Below are 18,981 nucleotides of genomic sequence, written 5' to 3'. Positions count from 1 at the left end.
TGTCATCTGCTCTATCCTCTAGGAAACAGAAGAAGTCTCGGGCCCCCATCTAAGAATAACAAGTTTCCATGTTGCCTTGTTCACCACACCTGACACATTTTAGTAACACAAGTATATGGGGACATACTTGCAATTCGAGCTTCCTTTTTTAGTGAGCACAAAAAATCCAATTCAAAGAGAGTTACATCTTCATTTCTGTACCCCCCAGTTAATTGTGAGCACAAGTCCTAGGATTTACCTGCTTAAGACACTGATTTTGCCTCCCAATGATTTTCTTAAATATATCAATGAAGGGATTTATGCCAGCAGTTAATTATGGAAACAAGTTTGATGGCACAATTAATTATATGCACAATATTTCCCTGCAAAAGGAAGACCAAATCAGAGCCCTTTGATAAAAACCAGACCCTTAATATTTTTAATCCAACAAATGTAGTCACCCAACACTAAACAAGGACATACTCTCATTAACAAATATAAGCCAGGCTCCACAATCCTGGTGACAAAACCAGTGTCACTTTTCAACAAGCAGCTTCTATAAAATCTATTTCACTCAGATCAATCATGAGTTACCTCTAATAATGGTCTGTCATTTATTCCCATTTTACACTGAGTATTAGACTTCAGGTAGAACACCCCATAAAATAGCTTACACACCTCTGCAAGTAGCCTCTGTCTATAGCTGCCTTAAGATTTAATCTGATCAGTAGGTCCCACACTGTCTGAGGATGGGATGTAGACATACATGCACCCCATCTACAAGAAATAGCCTTCCAAACTTATTTCCTTTTAACCCTTTTTGGCACACAGAATCTAATTTAAGAGAATCTGGAGGGTTGCAGTTAAAGTAATAGTGTATAACCTTGTTGCTATTGCAAAGAACAAGCTGCTGGTAGTGAGCATGTCAGAAAGCCCAACAGACTATGGGATTAGCATACTTACTTAGTGCTAGGTCTTTAAATTCTGGCAGACTAGCAGAGGCACACAGCTGATAGAAGATATGATAGTTTCGTTCATCTTCTGCCTAAAGAGAAAAACCACAGTTAACTTTAGAGCCAAGTCAACAGCCTTCATTTTTCTACTGCTCACAGCAGAATCTTCCACGCTTCTGAGCCACAGAGTTCACCCCAACCATTGCAACTTCACATGTGGTCAGCGTGGCTTTCCAAGGGCAACTCAAGGGTTAGTTTTAAGCGATATACCTTTCTTTCCTTTCAAGGGCATGTGGACTTCACAACCATCTTAGCAACAGATTTACCAAGGCCCAAAAATGCAGGTAGGAGCCTAGATCAGGTTCTTTATTAACTCCTAAGTACCTAAATACCTTTGTAAAGGTGGACTTAGTCCCTACTAGCCCAACCTATGGAGTAGGCAATCAGGAACTGCTACTCTTACTTAAAACAATATAAACACATTACAGGTAAAGCAGCCACTTTTAAAGTGGCATTGGGTATAACAACACTTAAGAAAATGAACAATCTTGCTTTCACCTTAATATTAAACCAACACTTGAATTTAGAGAGCAAGTGTTAGATGGGATTTAGCCAGCTCCTCTTATACCCAAAATACAAGAGAATCCAAAATACAAGAACACTGCTATCTTCCTTATGATTATTCCTCTTCACCGCAGCCACAGCCACAGAATCTGAAAATTACTTGAATTTCTAAGTTAACATTTATAGTTATTGGGAGGGACGGGGGGGGGGAACAGCTGTAAGATTACAGACTGATTTGCAGTCAGTGAAACCAAGTCTCAAAGCCTCTTAGAAGAGCTGTGTCTAATTAGAGCACACCCTAAAAGCCTTGAAACTTAAAGGGTCGGCCAGGATTCCACTTTATAGCAGAAACCTTGATGTTTATGAATGAAGAGCACGTGAACTAAGTGAAGGTTTCATTAGCTATTGGTAAGACTATTAGGCTACGTCTACACTGACATGATTTTCCGAAAATGCATAACGGAAAAGTTTTCAGTTAAAAGCATTTTCGGAAAAATCGCGTTTAGATTGGCAAAATGCTTTTCCGCAAAAGCACTTTTTGCAGAAAAGCGTCCATGACCAATCTAGACGCGGTTTTCCGCAAAAAAGCCCCGATCGCCATTTTCGCGATCAGGGCTTTTTTGCGGAAAACAGTACTATGCTGTCTACACTGGCCCTTTTGCGCAAAAGTCTTTTGGAAAAAGACTTTTGCCCAAACGGCAGCAGCATAGTATATCTGGAAAAACACTGATGATTTTACGTGAGATCGTCAGTGCTTTTCCAGAAATTCAAGCGGCAAGTGTAGACAGCTGGCAAGTTTTTCCGCAAAATCAGATGATTTTGCAGAAAAACTTGCCAGTCTAGACACAGCCTTAATGTTTGGGAATGCTTTAAGGTCAAAGGTGTATTTAAATGCAAAGCCTTCCTATTATTTGTGAATCGTGTTTTAAGATGTAAAAAACATTCCTGGCACTATATAAATCATGACAGAAAACAGCAAATGCCCTGCCCTAGGCTCCAATGCAACCAAGTACAGAAGCACGTTGTCAGCCGATGGTCAGGGCAGTGTGCGTGTGCGTGTGCGTGTGCGTGTTACTGAGAAAAGGTTTAATGTCCGTGACTTTACTGCTAGGACCGGGGTCCCGTCGCAGAGGGCAGCCAACAGGCTGACAGACGCCCCTGTTTATAGGAAGAGCTTATTATCTCTCAGATTTTAGCTGCTAGATACAGGATTCCTTCGCAGCGGGCAGTCTACGGAAGACTGAGAGATGCCCCAACGGATCTGTCACCTGGGAGTGACACGATCCAAACGCCCAAGCTCTTCCTATACCTGTCCCTTATGACTGGCTGAAGTTCTTTTAAATTGTGCTTGGTTCTGTTACAGCAACTGAAGGAGTCAGGTTAAAGCTTAAAGAGTTACAGGTTTATTTAAAAAAAAAAAAAAAAAAAAAAAGACTTATAAAAGCATATGGTTACAATGGCTATTGCTCTCTTTCTTAACTGCTAACCCGACCAGCAGATAGATGGTAGATTGACACTCAGAGTAAATGTGCTGCTGGACCCATCTTTATACCTCTTGGGCCCCTATCCTCTTTCTTATCTTAAGATGCCAAATTGTACTAGTCCATTTCTGTGGCGCCAGTTCTTACAAGCAAGTTTCAAGTTAATTTACACTTGCAAGAGAGACAACTAAATTGTGAGTTCTAGACATTTTTTTACTGGGCAAGAGATTCCTCCCCCCCGCGGACGGCTGTGTGTTCGTATCAATATGGGTTTGAGTCAAGGGCACTCCTCGGCAGCCTCTTGGTCAGCAATTAGCATATCTCTGTTTACAGCCATTCACGGTCACTGAGCCTGCATATCCAGGCAAGCAAAAATGGATGTTACAAAGGGGGTTCCTGTCTGGCTACACACATGCTTCAGCATTTTGCTGAAACAGGTCCAGTCAACCAGCTAAGATAAAGAAAGCACAGACTGAACCTAACAACGCACATACATACACATAAACCAAATGTGTATCTCATATGCGTGCTCTCCCCCCACCCCAAAAAAAATACTGAAGCATGCATCCTGATTTAAGACTATGAGTAGATCCATTAAAAAGACTGTTCATACATACATACATAGCCTTAATTTTTTGCATGTGTACACATACATGCACTGTTATTGAGAGGTCTTCCTGAATAAATCATTTACAAAGAGGGATATGAATTTGTGAAGGTAGAGGGAGAATATATGGAAAGAAGCATTATTAAAATACTATGTAGTAAATAGTTTGAAGAAAATAGCTCTCTAAATTATTATTAAAACACCACCCACAAATGAACAAAGTATTACCAAAGTGCAACTTTTACTCTAGGGCCCACCTGCCATTAAATCTCTGGTGAGAAGCTGGGGCTGGTTTTTTTGCTGTTGTTTGTTTGCTCATTTGGGGCTTTCACTTTTTAAAATAACTGCAAAATTCTAAGACACTTATTTCCTAGATTTACAAACATAATTCAACTTGACCCTTTTTAAAAACAACATGCAACAAGAGCCCTAATGCATGGTACTTATCCTGTGGTCTGTTTCTGCATTCCCATTTCAGTTCACTTAAAAATACAAAACAATGCATGAGCTCCGGGCACTCTAAGAACTATTGCATTGATAATCAAAGTACAAAACAACCATGGTACGTTTCACTAGCATATTTACAGTACAGCTGGGCAATGAATAAGGCAAGAATACAACCCCGTGCTCTGAGTTTCCCTAAATTTCTGATAGTCAATATGGAATAGGATGACAGGGGTGGATCACTCAGTAATTGCCCTGTTCTGTTCATTCCCTCTGAAGCATTTGAGACAAGTCAGAGACAGAAAACGGGATACTCTCTAGCAGAAGATGTTGTGAAAGCAAGACTGTAACAGGAATAAAAAAGCCCTAGATGCTTTCATGGAAGATAGATCCATCAATGGCTATTAGCAGGACTTGACAAACAGTGGCAAAATCCACTCACCAACCCCACACCGTGCATGAGCCAGACCTGCATTGCACATGTGCGCACTGCCGGTGAACGGGGCGACTGGCTGAAATCTACTCGCCACGGGCGAGTAGATAAATGGATTTGTCGAGCCTTGGCTATTAGCCAGGATGGGCAGGGATGGTGTCCCTAGTATCTGTCTAGCAGAAGCAAGTGTGTGACTGGGGGTGGATCACTTGATGACCAGTTCTGTTCATTCCTTCTGGGGCACCTGGCATTGGCCAATGTGGGAAGGCAGGATACTGGGCTAGATGGACCTTTCAAAAAGATTTTAAAAAACAGAGCCCTGATAAAGGGAGTTCTGAAAACCAGAACCATCATCACATTCCCTCACCCAATAACCCAGAATAACTATTAAAATTGGTTAGTCAAGTCTCCAAAGACAAGGTCTGCTAAAAGTTTGACTTTTAAAGAGAATGCCGTAATCTGTATTCAAGGAAAAATACAAGTTGGTTAAAAAAATTAACGAGTCCAAAGGAAAATGTTGCATAACTCACCTGGAATGCTACTCTTGATTTTTCCAACAGATACGTTCTCATGTTGGCACCAATAATATGGTATCTTTTATCGAAGCCAATCTGAATGTATTTCCCAAAGCGACTGCTATTATCATTCCTGGTGGTTTTAGCATTTCCAATTGCCTGTATGAACCAAAACACAACATTAAGAACAAAGACCCTTTCTGCAAGCTTGCCCATTATCTCCAGCAGACAAATTTTCCTCTCCAGAACGTAGAGATAACTAAATTGAAGCACTCCATAAATAATCAAGTGAGGATTGGTGGCAAGAGAGTTCCCAAATGGACATAGACAGAGAATTCCAAGTGCAGTAAGTTGAGGAAGGCAAAGTAGCTAGATGATCTTTGATATGACCAAGTTCTCTCTATTATCATTAGTTTTCCTTTCAAGGACTTGTATCTTGGAAGAGTACTAGAAACTCAACAAACATTAACATTCTCAATAATCAGAGAGAGAATGCCACTGACATTCCACAGCCACAACAGTCCTCTAACTTGCCTTTTTAAAACCTCCTTACTAGGGATGTAATAGTGTAGTCCATTAACTGATAAGCAAAAGACTACACGCATTTCCTGCTCACCCACCCCCTGCCAGTAAATATTTTTGGCAGGCTGCCTAGCAGCCTGGCTCAGTCCTGGCTCATGCCACATCCAGGACCTAGCCTCACTGTGGCTCTGCATTTGAAGTCTATTATGAACCAGACAAGCAGGTAGCCTGGCTCAGTTCCAGCTCGTGCTGGGTCTGGGAGCTCAGGCCCACCCCTACACAGGAGCTGCTGCCACCCGCGCTGCTTTCTCTTTATCAGAGGCAGCAGCACAGGTTGACAGGCAGCTGGTCTGCAAGGGGAGCTGGTTTTTAAAACTGGTTCCCCTCACGGACCAGCTCGCACCTGGCACCTCGTGCTGCTGCTTCTGATACAGAGGCAGCAGCGTGGAGTGGCAAGGGACACCTTGGGAGAGAGGCCAGAACATCCCCAGGGACTATAGAATAGTCGACTAACTGATAAGAATTCATGAGGTTACTCGACTATTCAATCAACCAATATTTAATAACCCTATTCCTTACCCTTACCCTTCATGCATCTACAGATGTCTATACTGCAACTTTTCATGGACTTTCCAGCATGAGTAGATACACCCATGCTAGCTGTAACCAAGTGCACCAAAAATAGAACTGCAGCTGTTGTGGTCTCAGCAACACCAGGCTAGCTGGCCCACATCTGGTCCCCATCTATATCTCTGGGCACATATCTGGGTGACTAGCCCCTCCTACTGCTTTCCCTGCCTAAGCTACACTTGTATTTTCAGTGTGCTAGCTTGACTGCAGTTAACATGGATATGTCTACCAGAGTTCGAAATTAACCTCCAGCTTCAGTATAGACGTACGTTTATTGGCTTTCCATGATCACATTAGTACTCTCAAGGAGCTTAGCCTAGGATTTTCAAAGTGGCCTAAGAGAGTTAGGTACCCAACTCCCATTGATTTTCATGGATCAAAGTGTCAGTATTAGGAACACAGGAAGAGAGACTATTTCAAATAAAGTATGAACTTGTTTAACTAAAGCCTCAGAGGATAAAGGAAGCTTTTAAATAAACAGGTTCCAGGTGACTGGGGAGATGCCTCTCTGCAGGAAGGCTGCCCAGTACATCTCCACGCTAGGTAGCAAGTACAAAGAACGTCAAACTACTTTTCAAAGCAGCCGCAGGGAAACCCTGGGTTACCCAGGATATACATACAACCAGAACTGTGTTTAATCAGCATAACTGATAGAGGTTGTATACAAATGCCTGATAATGGACTTTATGGTTAAAAGCGACTGTGGAATAATTATAGTAATATATTTCTTGCTTAATTTAGAGAGTGAAATATCTCTCGGGCAATAGCATTTCCAATTTCATTCTGAATGACACACATTGCTTTTCCCATTCATTTTATAACCACCACAATGATCAGCAGCAAAGACTTGCAGGCAGAAAAAACAGCTTACAATTCTGGGGCCAGATCACGATCCCAGATGCATGTCAAAGAGTACTATGTACCGCATAAAGCTACCCTGCTGCGGCTGGCCAATATCTGTTGTCAGAGAGTAGAGCGAGCTGAGAGCATGTATAGCACCTGACAGAAGGAAATTCAGACTGCACAAGCACAAGAATGATTTGTGTTTTCACATAAGATAAGAAGCTTGAAGCATCTCCTAGAGGAAGAGATACTAACGCTTTATCTGTCCATGCATGCCAGAAAACTCAAGGAGTCAGTTTGCTGAACTCATCATGGCTGTCAATGCACCTGCACATTTTAATGACTGGTAGCTGGATTTGGGAAATTCAGCTCTAAAATAGGTGAATCACCATCAGACATATTAGTATTGAGGCTTCTGTGTTTATATCCCTCTTTGGTTCAGCCATTAGTGGTCAATCACTTTATATGTATTTGGACAGGTCTGATATTCCATGCACTAAGGTATAGGTGGCATCATACAGATCCTTACATAAATCAGCAGCAGTGTATGTCCTCATGCATAAGGTCTAGTGCATAAATCCCTGCACACATGCCAGCATTGTGGCTGTCAGCTAGATCTTGCTGGAAAAAATTCAAAGGCAGCCTTCACAGTTCATGCTAATTTCCTATAACTGCAATACTTATTACCTGATGTATGGAAAACAGGTTAGAGATACAATCATATTCCACAAAGCTTGCAGAGGGAAAACACAATGCTACTTACAAGGTTTTTAAAGCAATTTACATATCAGCACATCTGTCAGACAGATAAATATTAAGTTTATTTTATACAAGAGAATCTAGAGGCAAATGAATCTAGAAAGTAAATGAATTGCTGTGTCAAAAATAAGGTTGGAACCTGGGATTCCTAGTTCTTGCTTCTGTACTCCAAAAGCTCATTTTTACTGTTATGCCATTCGATCCTGTGCTCAACTTTGCTTCAACTCAGAAAGGACTAAGCACATGAAAAAAGGCCTTTATCAAATGTAGTGCTTCTTTTCTGGGGAGGTTGTATGCGGAGATTCAACACTAAAAGTTCATAGGAAAGGGAGAACCTTGCATTCTGAAAAATTCTTGTGAAAATGATCAATAAAGTTTATACAACAATTTCTATCCACTCATATTTCACATTATAGGAATACCCTAACAGCTGAAGAAACTATTGTTTTGATGCCCTTCTTCCCCCCCCCCCCCCCCCAAAAAAAAAGATTGCATGTGTTCCACAGTCAACTTTTCTATGTTATTTACTCGATAGCTAAAGGGGGATTTTATTTTGTTAGTTACACACCCACACACACCACATACAGTATTGTAAAAACATGTGAGGATCCTGAAAGAAATCCAGGCCCAACAAACTACCCTCTCTCAAGGAGAAAGTCTACCAGACTCGCTCTAACAGCAGTCACAGCACACAGCAATACACTGGGTCAATGCTGGATGCTCGCTTCATCACCTAGTAAAATGGACATTCAGAAGACTCACCACGCTGCATATGTATTCCACTGGGAGCCAGTATAAAAATGTGTACACGCATACACCCACACGTATGCATTGCCCCTCACAACTGTCCATTCTGGGGCAACACCACCTTGGCAGGACATGGAAACTATAGACCATGAACTTCTCACAGGCACTGGGTTGTTTTTCCGTGATAAACAACTTGTGAGAGCTTCTCACGTAATTTCAAAACAACACCCGACTGCCTAGGTGTTACTGCACCTTTGGGTTCCAGCATGACCACCGGGTGGCGCCTGCAGCTGCTGCTCTGGTTGGTGACGGGGTGTGAAAAAAGAATTATTCTCTCCTTCTCTCTCCCTCTACGCAGCACCATCAAAGCCAGAGATTTTCAAGCTTTTTTCCTCATGACCCAGTTGAAGAAAATAATTGCTGTCCGCGACCGAACATAATTTGACTGGAATGTGTACTCCGGGGTGGGGCTGAGGATGAGAGATAAGGATGTGGGAGGGAGCTCCAGTTTGAGGATAGTCCAGGGCTGCGGCAGGAGGGGCTTACCTTGAGTGGCGCCTGGTTAGCAGTGTAGCGGGTTGCTAAGGCAGCTTCCTGCTTCTCCTGGCACCCCAGACCGTGCTGTGCCCCAGAGGCAGCCAGCAGCAGGGTTCTAGCCTATGGGGAATACTCACAGAGCCCTGTGCACGCGCTCCCCCCATCTAGGAGCCAGGCTGCTGGTCCCTTCTGGGACACAGGTAGCCTGCCTTTGTACTCCCACTGGTCGCCTGATCTCCCTGCAGCAGTGAGACCCAGTGCCCGACATTCCATAACCCAGTAATGGGTCACAACCTCTAGTTTGAAAGCCAGTGATCTAAACTCCTTGTGCTGAGCACTCAGCTAAGGATTTGCCTCTTCATACTTACACTAGGATAAAAGGTTTACTAATGCCAGCCTCTCAAACCCTTGTAAAGTAAATGTTTGTCATTAAAACTTAATCCCTCGGCCATTGCTGCTTCAGACAATGTCATGTACAGTCTAATTACAGGCATTTGGATCTGATCAACTAAGCAGGAACAGAGAAATGATTACTTGGCTGATACTGATGGCTCTGCAGGAAATAATTCATGCCCAGAGCACAATGGGGAAAAAAAATGTTTTAAAAAATTAGCTGCAATCAATCTGTTGCTTGAGTATCACCCCTTTAATTCAAACAGCTTTAATTCGATCCTCCCAGAAGTCTCCAAACCAAGTTGGAGGTAGAGGGATTCCAGACAGATTTGACAGAGCTTTACTATTTTTTACTAAAATGTATTATTTGTACCACAATCGCAGGCCCCTAAGAGGATCGGCTGTCCTGTATATGTGAGGCACTATACATACACACAGAGGAGGATATGATGCTCACTCTGATGAGATTACTATCCACACATTAACACAATAGGAGGGGATTATCAGAACTCTACATCTCTTGTAGCAAACAAAAAGAGAACGGTGGCTCTCATCTATTACCACATTTTCCTCAACGAATCTTTTAGCCAGCCTGCAGCCACCCAGCCTCCCCCTGGATATTACTTCAGCCTCTCTCTGACACTACAATTTGTTGCTAAATGCTGTGGGACATAACCACTGGCAGAGCAAACCACGCATACAACTTTTGTGAAGGATGCACTTTTGTGCACTACTTAGAGCTAGGACTGGTAGCACCAGCTATAATTAAGGGTTCCCAGCATTTCACATGGTAAGACCCAGTTGTCCAGAAAACTGTCATATTTGAATAGTTTCAGCTGAAATTTTCTATGCCAGGTGTCTGCCTCAAGTCTGAATTATTCTGGATGGTTCAGCTATTTCAAAGAACCAATTCAAAAATATGGCATTTCGCCCATGTTGAAGAGTTTGGCAATGTTTCCTGTGAAAAGCCCCAGCATTCCCACCTGCTGAAATAGAGCCTTATAATTTGGTCAGGGAGTAGCCTTTGCATCAGGAATGTACCTTTTTAACTTCCATGAAAATCAACCTAAATTTAGACAACACATAAGCCTTTGGAAGGGACACACAGAAATAAGGTCACAGAAGCTCAATGGAGAGTTGCTAGAGCTTTGCTGCTAAAATTGTTGAACATTCTGCCTGCACTAAGCATGCGCTAAACTCTCTCCAACTGTGGGTCTGGGCTCTGCAGGCTGGGTTGGACTCACAGAAGAGAGCAGGGAACCTCTCTCCTTTGCTGCTCTCTGCTAGGACTGAGGAGAAGGAAACTGCCCTTTGCAGAGGGTGTTAGAGCTAGAACCTGCAAAGGAGCTGGAGCAGGGCTGGGAGGGAAGAGAAAAAGAGTGCGTGTAGAATGAGGCCAAGAAATGAGGCTGGATGAGAAGGAAACCAGGGCCAGGGGGTGAAGAGATTGGGACTGGCTGGGCAAGGAGATGGGAGTGGGAGTCAGGGAAAGAAACTGGATCTGGCAGAAAAGAGACGCAGAGAAAGAACCAGCGGAACAAGGCAGAAAAGGAGGGAAGACACACATTGATGAGAAACTGGAGCATGAACAGGGTTGCCAGATGGTTTCATAAAAATACCGAACACACGTGCTAAAAATTTGTCAACCCCCCGCCCCCAAAAAACCAAACCACAACACCATGCTTAACACCCAATTGGAACTTCAATGACAACAATCTAACATCATATATTTTACATTCGATTGTGCAGCTTTTATCAATTTTTTTATTTTTCAAAAACTCATCTTTGGCTTCCAGACAAGTAAAAGGTACAATAAAACCCCACAAATTTCACTTCTTATTGACTCCACACTCAACACTCAATCTATTCCGTTCATCGGTCCATAGATTACCCTGCGGGCTTCACCCCCAGACTATGGCTGCACCACGTGCTTGAAGTGTACAGACAGGACTCAGGAGCATGGACAGGGCTCCTCCTCCTCCCCAAGACATCACTCCCATGTCAGATGCAACAGACCAGCAGAGGGTTCCCAGCACCGAAATGCGATTGCGGCTCCACCTCCCCAGCCACTTCACACCCCCGCCAGGCTTCCATCGGGTGCCCAGCTGGAAAAGCCGAAAATACCGGACATTGCACATGTCCTGTATTTTCTATTTTTTTTTAACCATACAGAAGACGTGATTTCCGGTCTGTCCAGATGAAAACTGGACACCTGACAACCCTAAGCATGAAGAGAGCTGGGAACTGGTGGAGGGAAAGAAATGCAAAAAGGAAAAAAAAAACAGAGTTGGAAGGAGAATTGGGACTGACTGGACAAGGAGATTAGGATGGGCTAACAACACTCTGTGCCCCAAAGTGACACTGTGCACCCCATGTTCACCATGGAGATAGGTTTGTACAAAGTATGCCTTGAGATATCATTTTAAATCTTTTGAACATTAATACCTTGTTAAGTTGTTTGTGCTGTCATTGTATATGACGTTTTGCTTTGTGTATGTCATAAGCAGCCTTTCAGGTGCAACAATCAAAAGACTCAACAGCATCGACGGCCCACTGAACAGTGTAAAACACTCACAAGGATTACCCCAGGAATTGTGTACAATGGAAACCTCTCAAAGACAACATGTACCCAATGGAGACTCTCTTGGGTCATGGCAAACTATCTTTCCATCATCAAGCTAGAAAAAACATAAAAGGGGAAGTGGCATCATCACTTGGCTTCACTCCCCCTTACAACTCAACACCTGGAAACACCTTAGGAACAAAGACTGAACTGGAGCGGGGGAGGGAGAAAGAAGAAAGCCTGCCTATCTAGAGAAGAATGGTGAATTGTTGGTACCATCAGGGTGCAAGACTGCTTGATTCAAATCCTATCTAGGTCATAAAGCTCAGATGGCATTTTTGTTTTATTTCTTGTGGCAATCTACTTTGATCTGTACGCTATTACTTATAATCACTTCAAATCTAGTTTCTGTTTTGTATTTTTTACCTAAAATAGTTTGTTTTGCTAGAAGTGTTGGGGAATCTTGAACAAAAAAGCTTGAGCACTGTCTTCTCCACAATGAGGAAGGGATAGACTGGGTAATAATAATAATCAACATAATAATACTGGTCAGGTTTTTGACAAGGTAAGACCACAGAGCTCTGAGGTCCTAGCAATGTTCCCTCTACGTTTTTTCATCCATGTGTGCAATAAATTTTGTTATGTGTACCACCACTAGAAACACATGCTGTTAACTGTGGGCCCCCTGCCAGTCAGCTAGGCGGCACCTGAATCTCTCCTGGGTGGCTGCCCAAGGTCTCAGTTTAGAGGGAATACTGGGCCTAGGCTATGGAGCTAGGGGGAAGGTGGTTGGATCCTCTCTACTGTTAACACATGTGTGGCTGAGGAGCAACCTTTGTGTAACTGCTGCTGGTTGGGTCTCTATGGGTACGTCTAAACTACATGGCTCCGTCGACGGAGCCATGTAGATTTGTTTGTTCGGCAAAGGGAAATGAAGCCGTGATTTAAATAATTGCGGCTTCATTTAAATTTACATTGCTCCCCGGTAAACCTCATCCTACAAGGCAGAACAGGGAGGTCGATAAAGGGCTTTCAGGTCAGCGCGGAAGCGTCCAGACTAGCGCGCTGAGCCGACAAACAGCTGATCAGCTGTTTGTCAGCTCAGCACGGCAGCCACGTAAATTTAAATGAAGCCACGATTATTTAAATCGCGGCTTCATTTCCCTTTGCCGATCAGCCTAATCTACATGGCTCCATCGATGGAGCCATGTAGTTTAGACACACCCTATAGGTGTAAGTGTGAGCGTACAGAACCAGGAGCTGTCTGCAGCTTGTCACAGCTTCATAGTCTGAGAGGGGCCCAAAGGCCAGGGCATGTCAGAGGACTCGGAGGTAACTCAGTTCCAGGTTGCACCCAGGAGAAATCCATCACAAGGGGAAAATGACTGGAAATGGCTGGATACATTAGCAAGGAAGCAGGAGGAACCAAGGATGGGGAGGAGAGAGGAGTGAGACAGAGCAGTAGGGAAGTCCAACTTGTGGGGGATGGGTAGAGGAATCTGAGCCTACTGGAGCACAGACTGGAACACAACACAAAAATTCATTTTGGCATCCCTCTGCTGCCAAGAAAATGTGTGTGAAACCCAGTGGCAAAACATGTCTATTGAGGATTACAGCTTACTGTAGTTATGTGTAACTCCTTTAGTTCAAGTGGCAGAGGACTTTGGTGGAAAGCAGAGAAACACAGAGATTGAAAAGAGATGTTCCTTAGGGAAGGGTCTATAAACAAAGATTTTCTATGTCCCAGTAAAGAGCAGTGGATGGAAGATGATAAAATATGGATAAGATCAGATGAGAAACAGTCAAATGAAAAAGTGCCAATCACATCAGGTAACGGCAGACCACTAAATAATGACAAGTTTTTAACATGCTTATATACAAATGCTAGAAGTCTAAAAAATAAGACGGGTGAACTAGAGTCCCCCATATTGAATGAGCATATTGATATAATAGGCATCACAGAAAATTTGGTGGAATGAGAACAATCAACGGGACATGGTCATATCAGGTACAAAATATATCTGAAGGACAGATATATCTGAAAGGTCATGCTGGTGGGTGAATGGCACTAAAGGTGAAAGAAAATGTAAAATCAGAATGAAGTGAAAATCTTAAATGAACAAAACTATTCCATAAAATCTTTATTGATAGTAATTCATGCTCTAATAATATGAATATAGCAGCAGAGATATATTATCAACTACCCGACCAAGACCGTGACTATGAAATGCTAAGGAAGATTGGAGAGACTGTAAAAAAAACCCTCAGTAACAGTTGGGGATTTCAACTATCTTCATATTGACTGGATACAAGTCACCTCAGGATGGGATGTAAAGATAAAGTTTCTTGATACCTTAAATGACTGCTTCTTGGAGCAGCTGATCCTGGGACCAACAAGAGGAGAAGCAATTCTTCATTTAGTCTTAAGTAGAGAGCAGAATCTGGTCCAAGAGGTGAGTATATCTGGACCACTTGGAAATAATGACCATAATACAATAATAAAGAACATCCCTCTGGTGGGAAAAACACCTCAGCAGTCTAACACTATGGCATTTAATTTCAGAAAGGGAAACTACACAAAAGCGAAGAGGTTAATTAAATAGAAATTAAAAGGTACAGTGTCAAAAGTAAAATCCCTGAAAGCTACATGGAAACTTTTCAAAGACACCATAATAGAGGCTCAACTTAAATGTACATCACAAATTTAAAAACATAATAAAAGAACCAAAAAAGCAACACTGTGGCTTAATGACCAATAAAAGAAGCAGTGAGACAAAAAGGCATGGTTTAAAAAGTGGAAAATAAATCCTAGTAAGGAAATAGAAAGGAGCATGAACTGTCAGATGAAGTGTAAAAATACAATAAGAAAAGCCAAAAAGGAATCTGAAGAACAGCTAGCCAAAAACTCAAAAAATTAATAGCAAAACTTTAAGTACCAGTGGGGCCATTGGATCACTGAGATGAGAAGGGAGCATTCAAGGATAAGGTCATTGTGGAGAAACTAAATGAATTCTTTCCATCGGATAATAGAGAGATTCCCAAACCTGAGATTCTTTTTAGGTGACAAATCTGAGGATCGTCTCAGATTGAAGTGTCACAGGAGATTTTGGAACAAATTAATACACTAACCAGTAACAAAAGTCACCAGGACCAGATAGCATTCACCCAAGGGTTTCTGAAAAAACTCAAAAATGAAATTGCGGAAATACTAACTGTGGTTTATAACCTATCCTTTAAATCAACTTCTATTCCAAGTAACTAGAAGATTGCTAATGTGATGCCAATCTTTAAAAAGAGCTCTAGACACAATCCTGGCAATTACAGACCAGTAATCTAATGTCAGTATCCGGCAAATTAGTTTAAACTATAGCAAATAACAGAATTGTCAGACACGTAGTTGAACATAATCTGTTGGGGAAAGTTAATTTGGTGGGTTCTGTGAAGGGAAATCATGCCTTACTAATCTACTCGAGTTCTTTGAGGAGGTCAACAATTATGTGGACAAGGGGGATCCAGTGGATAGTACACTTAGATTTCCAGAAAGTCTTTGACAAGGGCTTTCACCAAAGGCTCTTAAGTAAAGTAAGCTGTCATGGGATAAGAGCGAAGGTCCTGTCATGTATTTATAATGGATTAAAAGACAAGAAACAAAGGGTAGGAATAAATGGTCAGTTTTCTGAATGGAGAGAGGTAACTTGTGGCATCCCACTGGGATCTACCTGGGGACCAACCCTATATAACATATTCATAAACAGTGAGGTGTCAACATTTGCAGATAATACTAAACTGCTCAAGATAGTTAAGACCAAAGCAAATTGAAAATCTCCAAAGGGATCTCACAAAACTAGGTGACTGGGCAACCAAATAGCACATGAATTTTAATGTTGATAAATGTAAAGTAATGCACATTGTACAACATAATCCCAGTTATACATATAAAATGATGGACTCAATTAGCTATTACCACTCAAGACAGGGATCTTGGGAGTCATTGTGGACAGTCCTCTGAAAACATACACTCAGTGTGCAGCTGCAGTCAAAAAAGCAACCAAAACGTTAGGAATAATTTAAAAAGGGATAAAGAATAAGACAGAGAATATCTTATTACCTCTACATAAACCCATGGTACACCCACATATTGAATACGGCATGTGAACGTGGTCACCTCATCTAAAAAAAAAAGATAGCACTTACTGCACTGGAAAAAGTTCTGAAAAGGACAATGAAAATGGTTTAGAATGGCTGCCGTATGAAGAGAGATTTAAAAGAACTGGACTTTTCAGCTTAGAAAAGAGGAGACTAAGGGGGGGGGGGGAGATATGAAAAGGTCTAAAAAAACATGACGTGCTGAGAAAGTAAATAAGGAAAAGTTATTTACTTGTTCCCACAACACAAGAACTAGGGGTTACCAAAGGAAGGTTTAAAACAAACAAAAAGAAGTACTTCCCTCTGGGGCACATAGCATCCGCTGCTATTGGAAGACAGGATACTGGGCTAGATGGACTCTGACTCGGTATGGCTATTCTTAAGTGGAGTGAAAGATCCCAATCATACTGATGAATCCTGTGCTTCTCAATAAGATGACAAACACCACATTTGTTTTTCAGCTGCTTGTTTAAAAACTTAGGAAATCGAATGCAAAAAACAGTAAGTTTGCAAAGTCAAACCCTCAAAGTTTAGGAAATGCTAGAATTCACATTGCTAGCACTATTCAGCCTCCTGGTATCTGTGCACTCTGGTAAACTCTTGAATTAAATGAGAATATGCTATTATTTTCTATGGGACTTCTACCTCATTCAGTGCAAGATGGCGCATGCTCTTGTTAACAAGTAACTATTACATATTTTGCTCTCTCCTCACCTCTTCATTGCCTATACTGTTCAAACAGTACTCTCAAGAAAGAATTACTAGTTTCCACATCAGCTTTTCTGTGGCACTCATACCATAGACAGGGCTTTTGATCTTAGGTTTTAACCAACAAACACCAATAAAACACCTGTTACAAAAAATAAAATTGGTGTTTATCCAAGAAACACCAAAAAGTTCCCCAGAAAGATTACTTATCTGTAAGGGCTTGTACACCTGGAGCAGCAAAGGGGGTATGATTTTGAAAATGAATTAACTGTTTGCACATTAATTGGTCCATGTAGACTTTGCTGTTGCTCACTCACAGTACCCTGGTGAGCAATAACATAATTCTGTTCGAAATAGCACTCTGTTCAAGCACACTAGGGAACGGTACAAGAGACTACTCACTGCTGTAGAGCATTGATTTAAATCTTTGGGGTTTATTTTTAGCAAATTGTACTTTTTGTATAGATGCCCAAAAATTAGGTTTTGAGGACTCTCTCTTTGCATATACTGCAATGAGTAGTATATATTTTACATTCTTTACTCATTGCAGTATATACAAAAAGATAGACCCTCAAAACCAGATTTTTTGACATTTATATAAAATGCAAAAATTGTTAAAAATACCCCCCCTTCAAAAAAGAGGCCCTATAGCGTATGTGTCCACGTGTGCATGCACGCACGCACCTTGAAACTTCAATGAAATTATTTTCTGCAAAAATTACTCATTTATCCATGGGGAACTGAGGAAGAGAAAGCAATAAAGTCAAGACACCCACTACATCTTTGGCGCCCAATTTGAGATGCCAAGGGCCTGATTTGTCAGAGTACTAAACATTCTATAGCACTTTATAGGCTCAAAGCACAGCTTCCATTTACTTCAGCGGCAGGTATGAGTGCTTAACACTTGCGAAAAATCAGACCTTCAGAAAAAAAATAGCAGCTGATCCTATAATTAACGATGGTATCATAATGAATAATCAGAGGTTGCATAGGCCATTTACTATCTTTTGAGCATTTGACTTTGAAAACTTAATATTCTTTTAAATCCTTTGTGTGTATGATTTCTAATACCACCTATAAATATTCTTAGCCCTTTACATAAGAGTTAAAGACAAATTCCCTGCCTCCAAGAGCTCAAGTTCTTACAATTTAAACCAAGACGACAACATGGGACAGAGAAAAAGAACAAGAGTACAATAAGATTATGGGGTCAGTCAGGAGGGGCGTGTATGTGTTTTAGTGAAGTATTTATTACTACTTTACAGTGGCTTTCTATTTAAGTGTGTGAGATGCGTATTCTTTTTCCACCATGCCATGTGTAATCTTGGCATAAGTATCAGTGTTTCTTTGCTGTTTCATAGTTCTGCCTGAACTGATTTCTCTCCCTCTCCATGCTGGTGCTTGTTTGTGACCCTGGCATTCATGTCCAGGATCTCCTGCACACTCCATCCTGGTGCTTATTTGCGACCCTGGGAATTGATGGTCAGATGTGCCGATGAAGAGTGTTGCCTCCTCTGTGATTTGCTCACCACGCTGGCCACACAGAAAATTAAATTCATATTTTCCCCAGGACTTTTCCTGTGCAGTTAGAGAGCAGCAGAGTTGCAAGTCCAAGCCAGAGTGGTCACAACAGGTCACTGTGGGACAACTCCTGGAGGTCAAGAACAGACGTTCACAATGCTGAATCTGCACTACTGTAAAGTTGACCAGGCAAGGTCAACACCTGGTAAAAGCAGGAGCACCAAAATAGACTAACAGCCCTTAATGTCAATGGAATGGGATCAGCAGTCTGGACTCTCTGTTTAGAAAAATCAACCTCAAGTGGTTAAGTTCAGTCTAAACACCTAGGCTATGTCTACACTGCAGAGTTTTTGTGCTGTTTTTGCACAAAAACTAGTGGAGAATCCACACTACAAGAACATTCTTGCACAAGAAAAAGTACAGTAAATCGTAAGAACACAGGGCTTTTTGTGCAAGAATTATTCCTCTTTCTACGAGGAATAAGCATTTTTGTGAAAGAGCTCTTGCGCAAAAAGGTATGTGTAGATGGAAAACAGGGGTTTCTTGCACAAGAAACCCCTATTGCTAAAGTGGCCATCAGAGCTTTCTTGCATAAGAGGGTGTCCACACTGCCATGGACACTCTTGCGCAAAAGCA

General features: G+C 41.8%; 1 protein-coding gene across 2 annotated transcripts in view; it reads right to left on the bottom strand.

Moving 5' to 3' along the window:
• MYO5B (myosin VB) overlaps positions 1–18,981 on the bottom strand; it is a 328,467-nt gene that overhangs the window by 163,906 nt on the left and 145,580 nt on the right. For both annotated transcript variants that reach the window (XM_075932680.1, XM_075932681.1), the window contains exons 6-7: positions 4,992–5,135; positions 943–1,024 (exon numbers count right to left, since the gene is read on the bottom strand). In XM_075932680.1, coding sequence (XP_075788795.1) covers positions 943–1,024; positions 4,992–5,135 — 226 coding nt within the window. The remainder of the gene's footprint in view (positions 1–942; positions 1,025–4,991; positions 5,136–18,981) is intronic.

Source organism: Pelodiscus sinensis, chromosome 6, assembly GCF_049634645.1.
Source record: "Pelodiscus sinensis isolate JC-2024 chromosome 6, ASM4963464v1, whole genome shotgun sequence".
In the NCBI taxonomy this organism is placed as follows: Eukaryota; Metazoa; Chordata; order Testudines; family Trionychidae; genus Pelodiscus; species Pelodiscus sinensis.
This window is presented reverse-complemented; position numbering and strand designations above follow the sequence as displayed.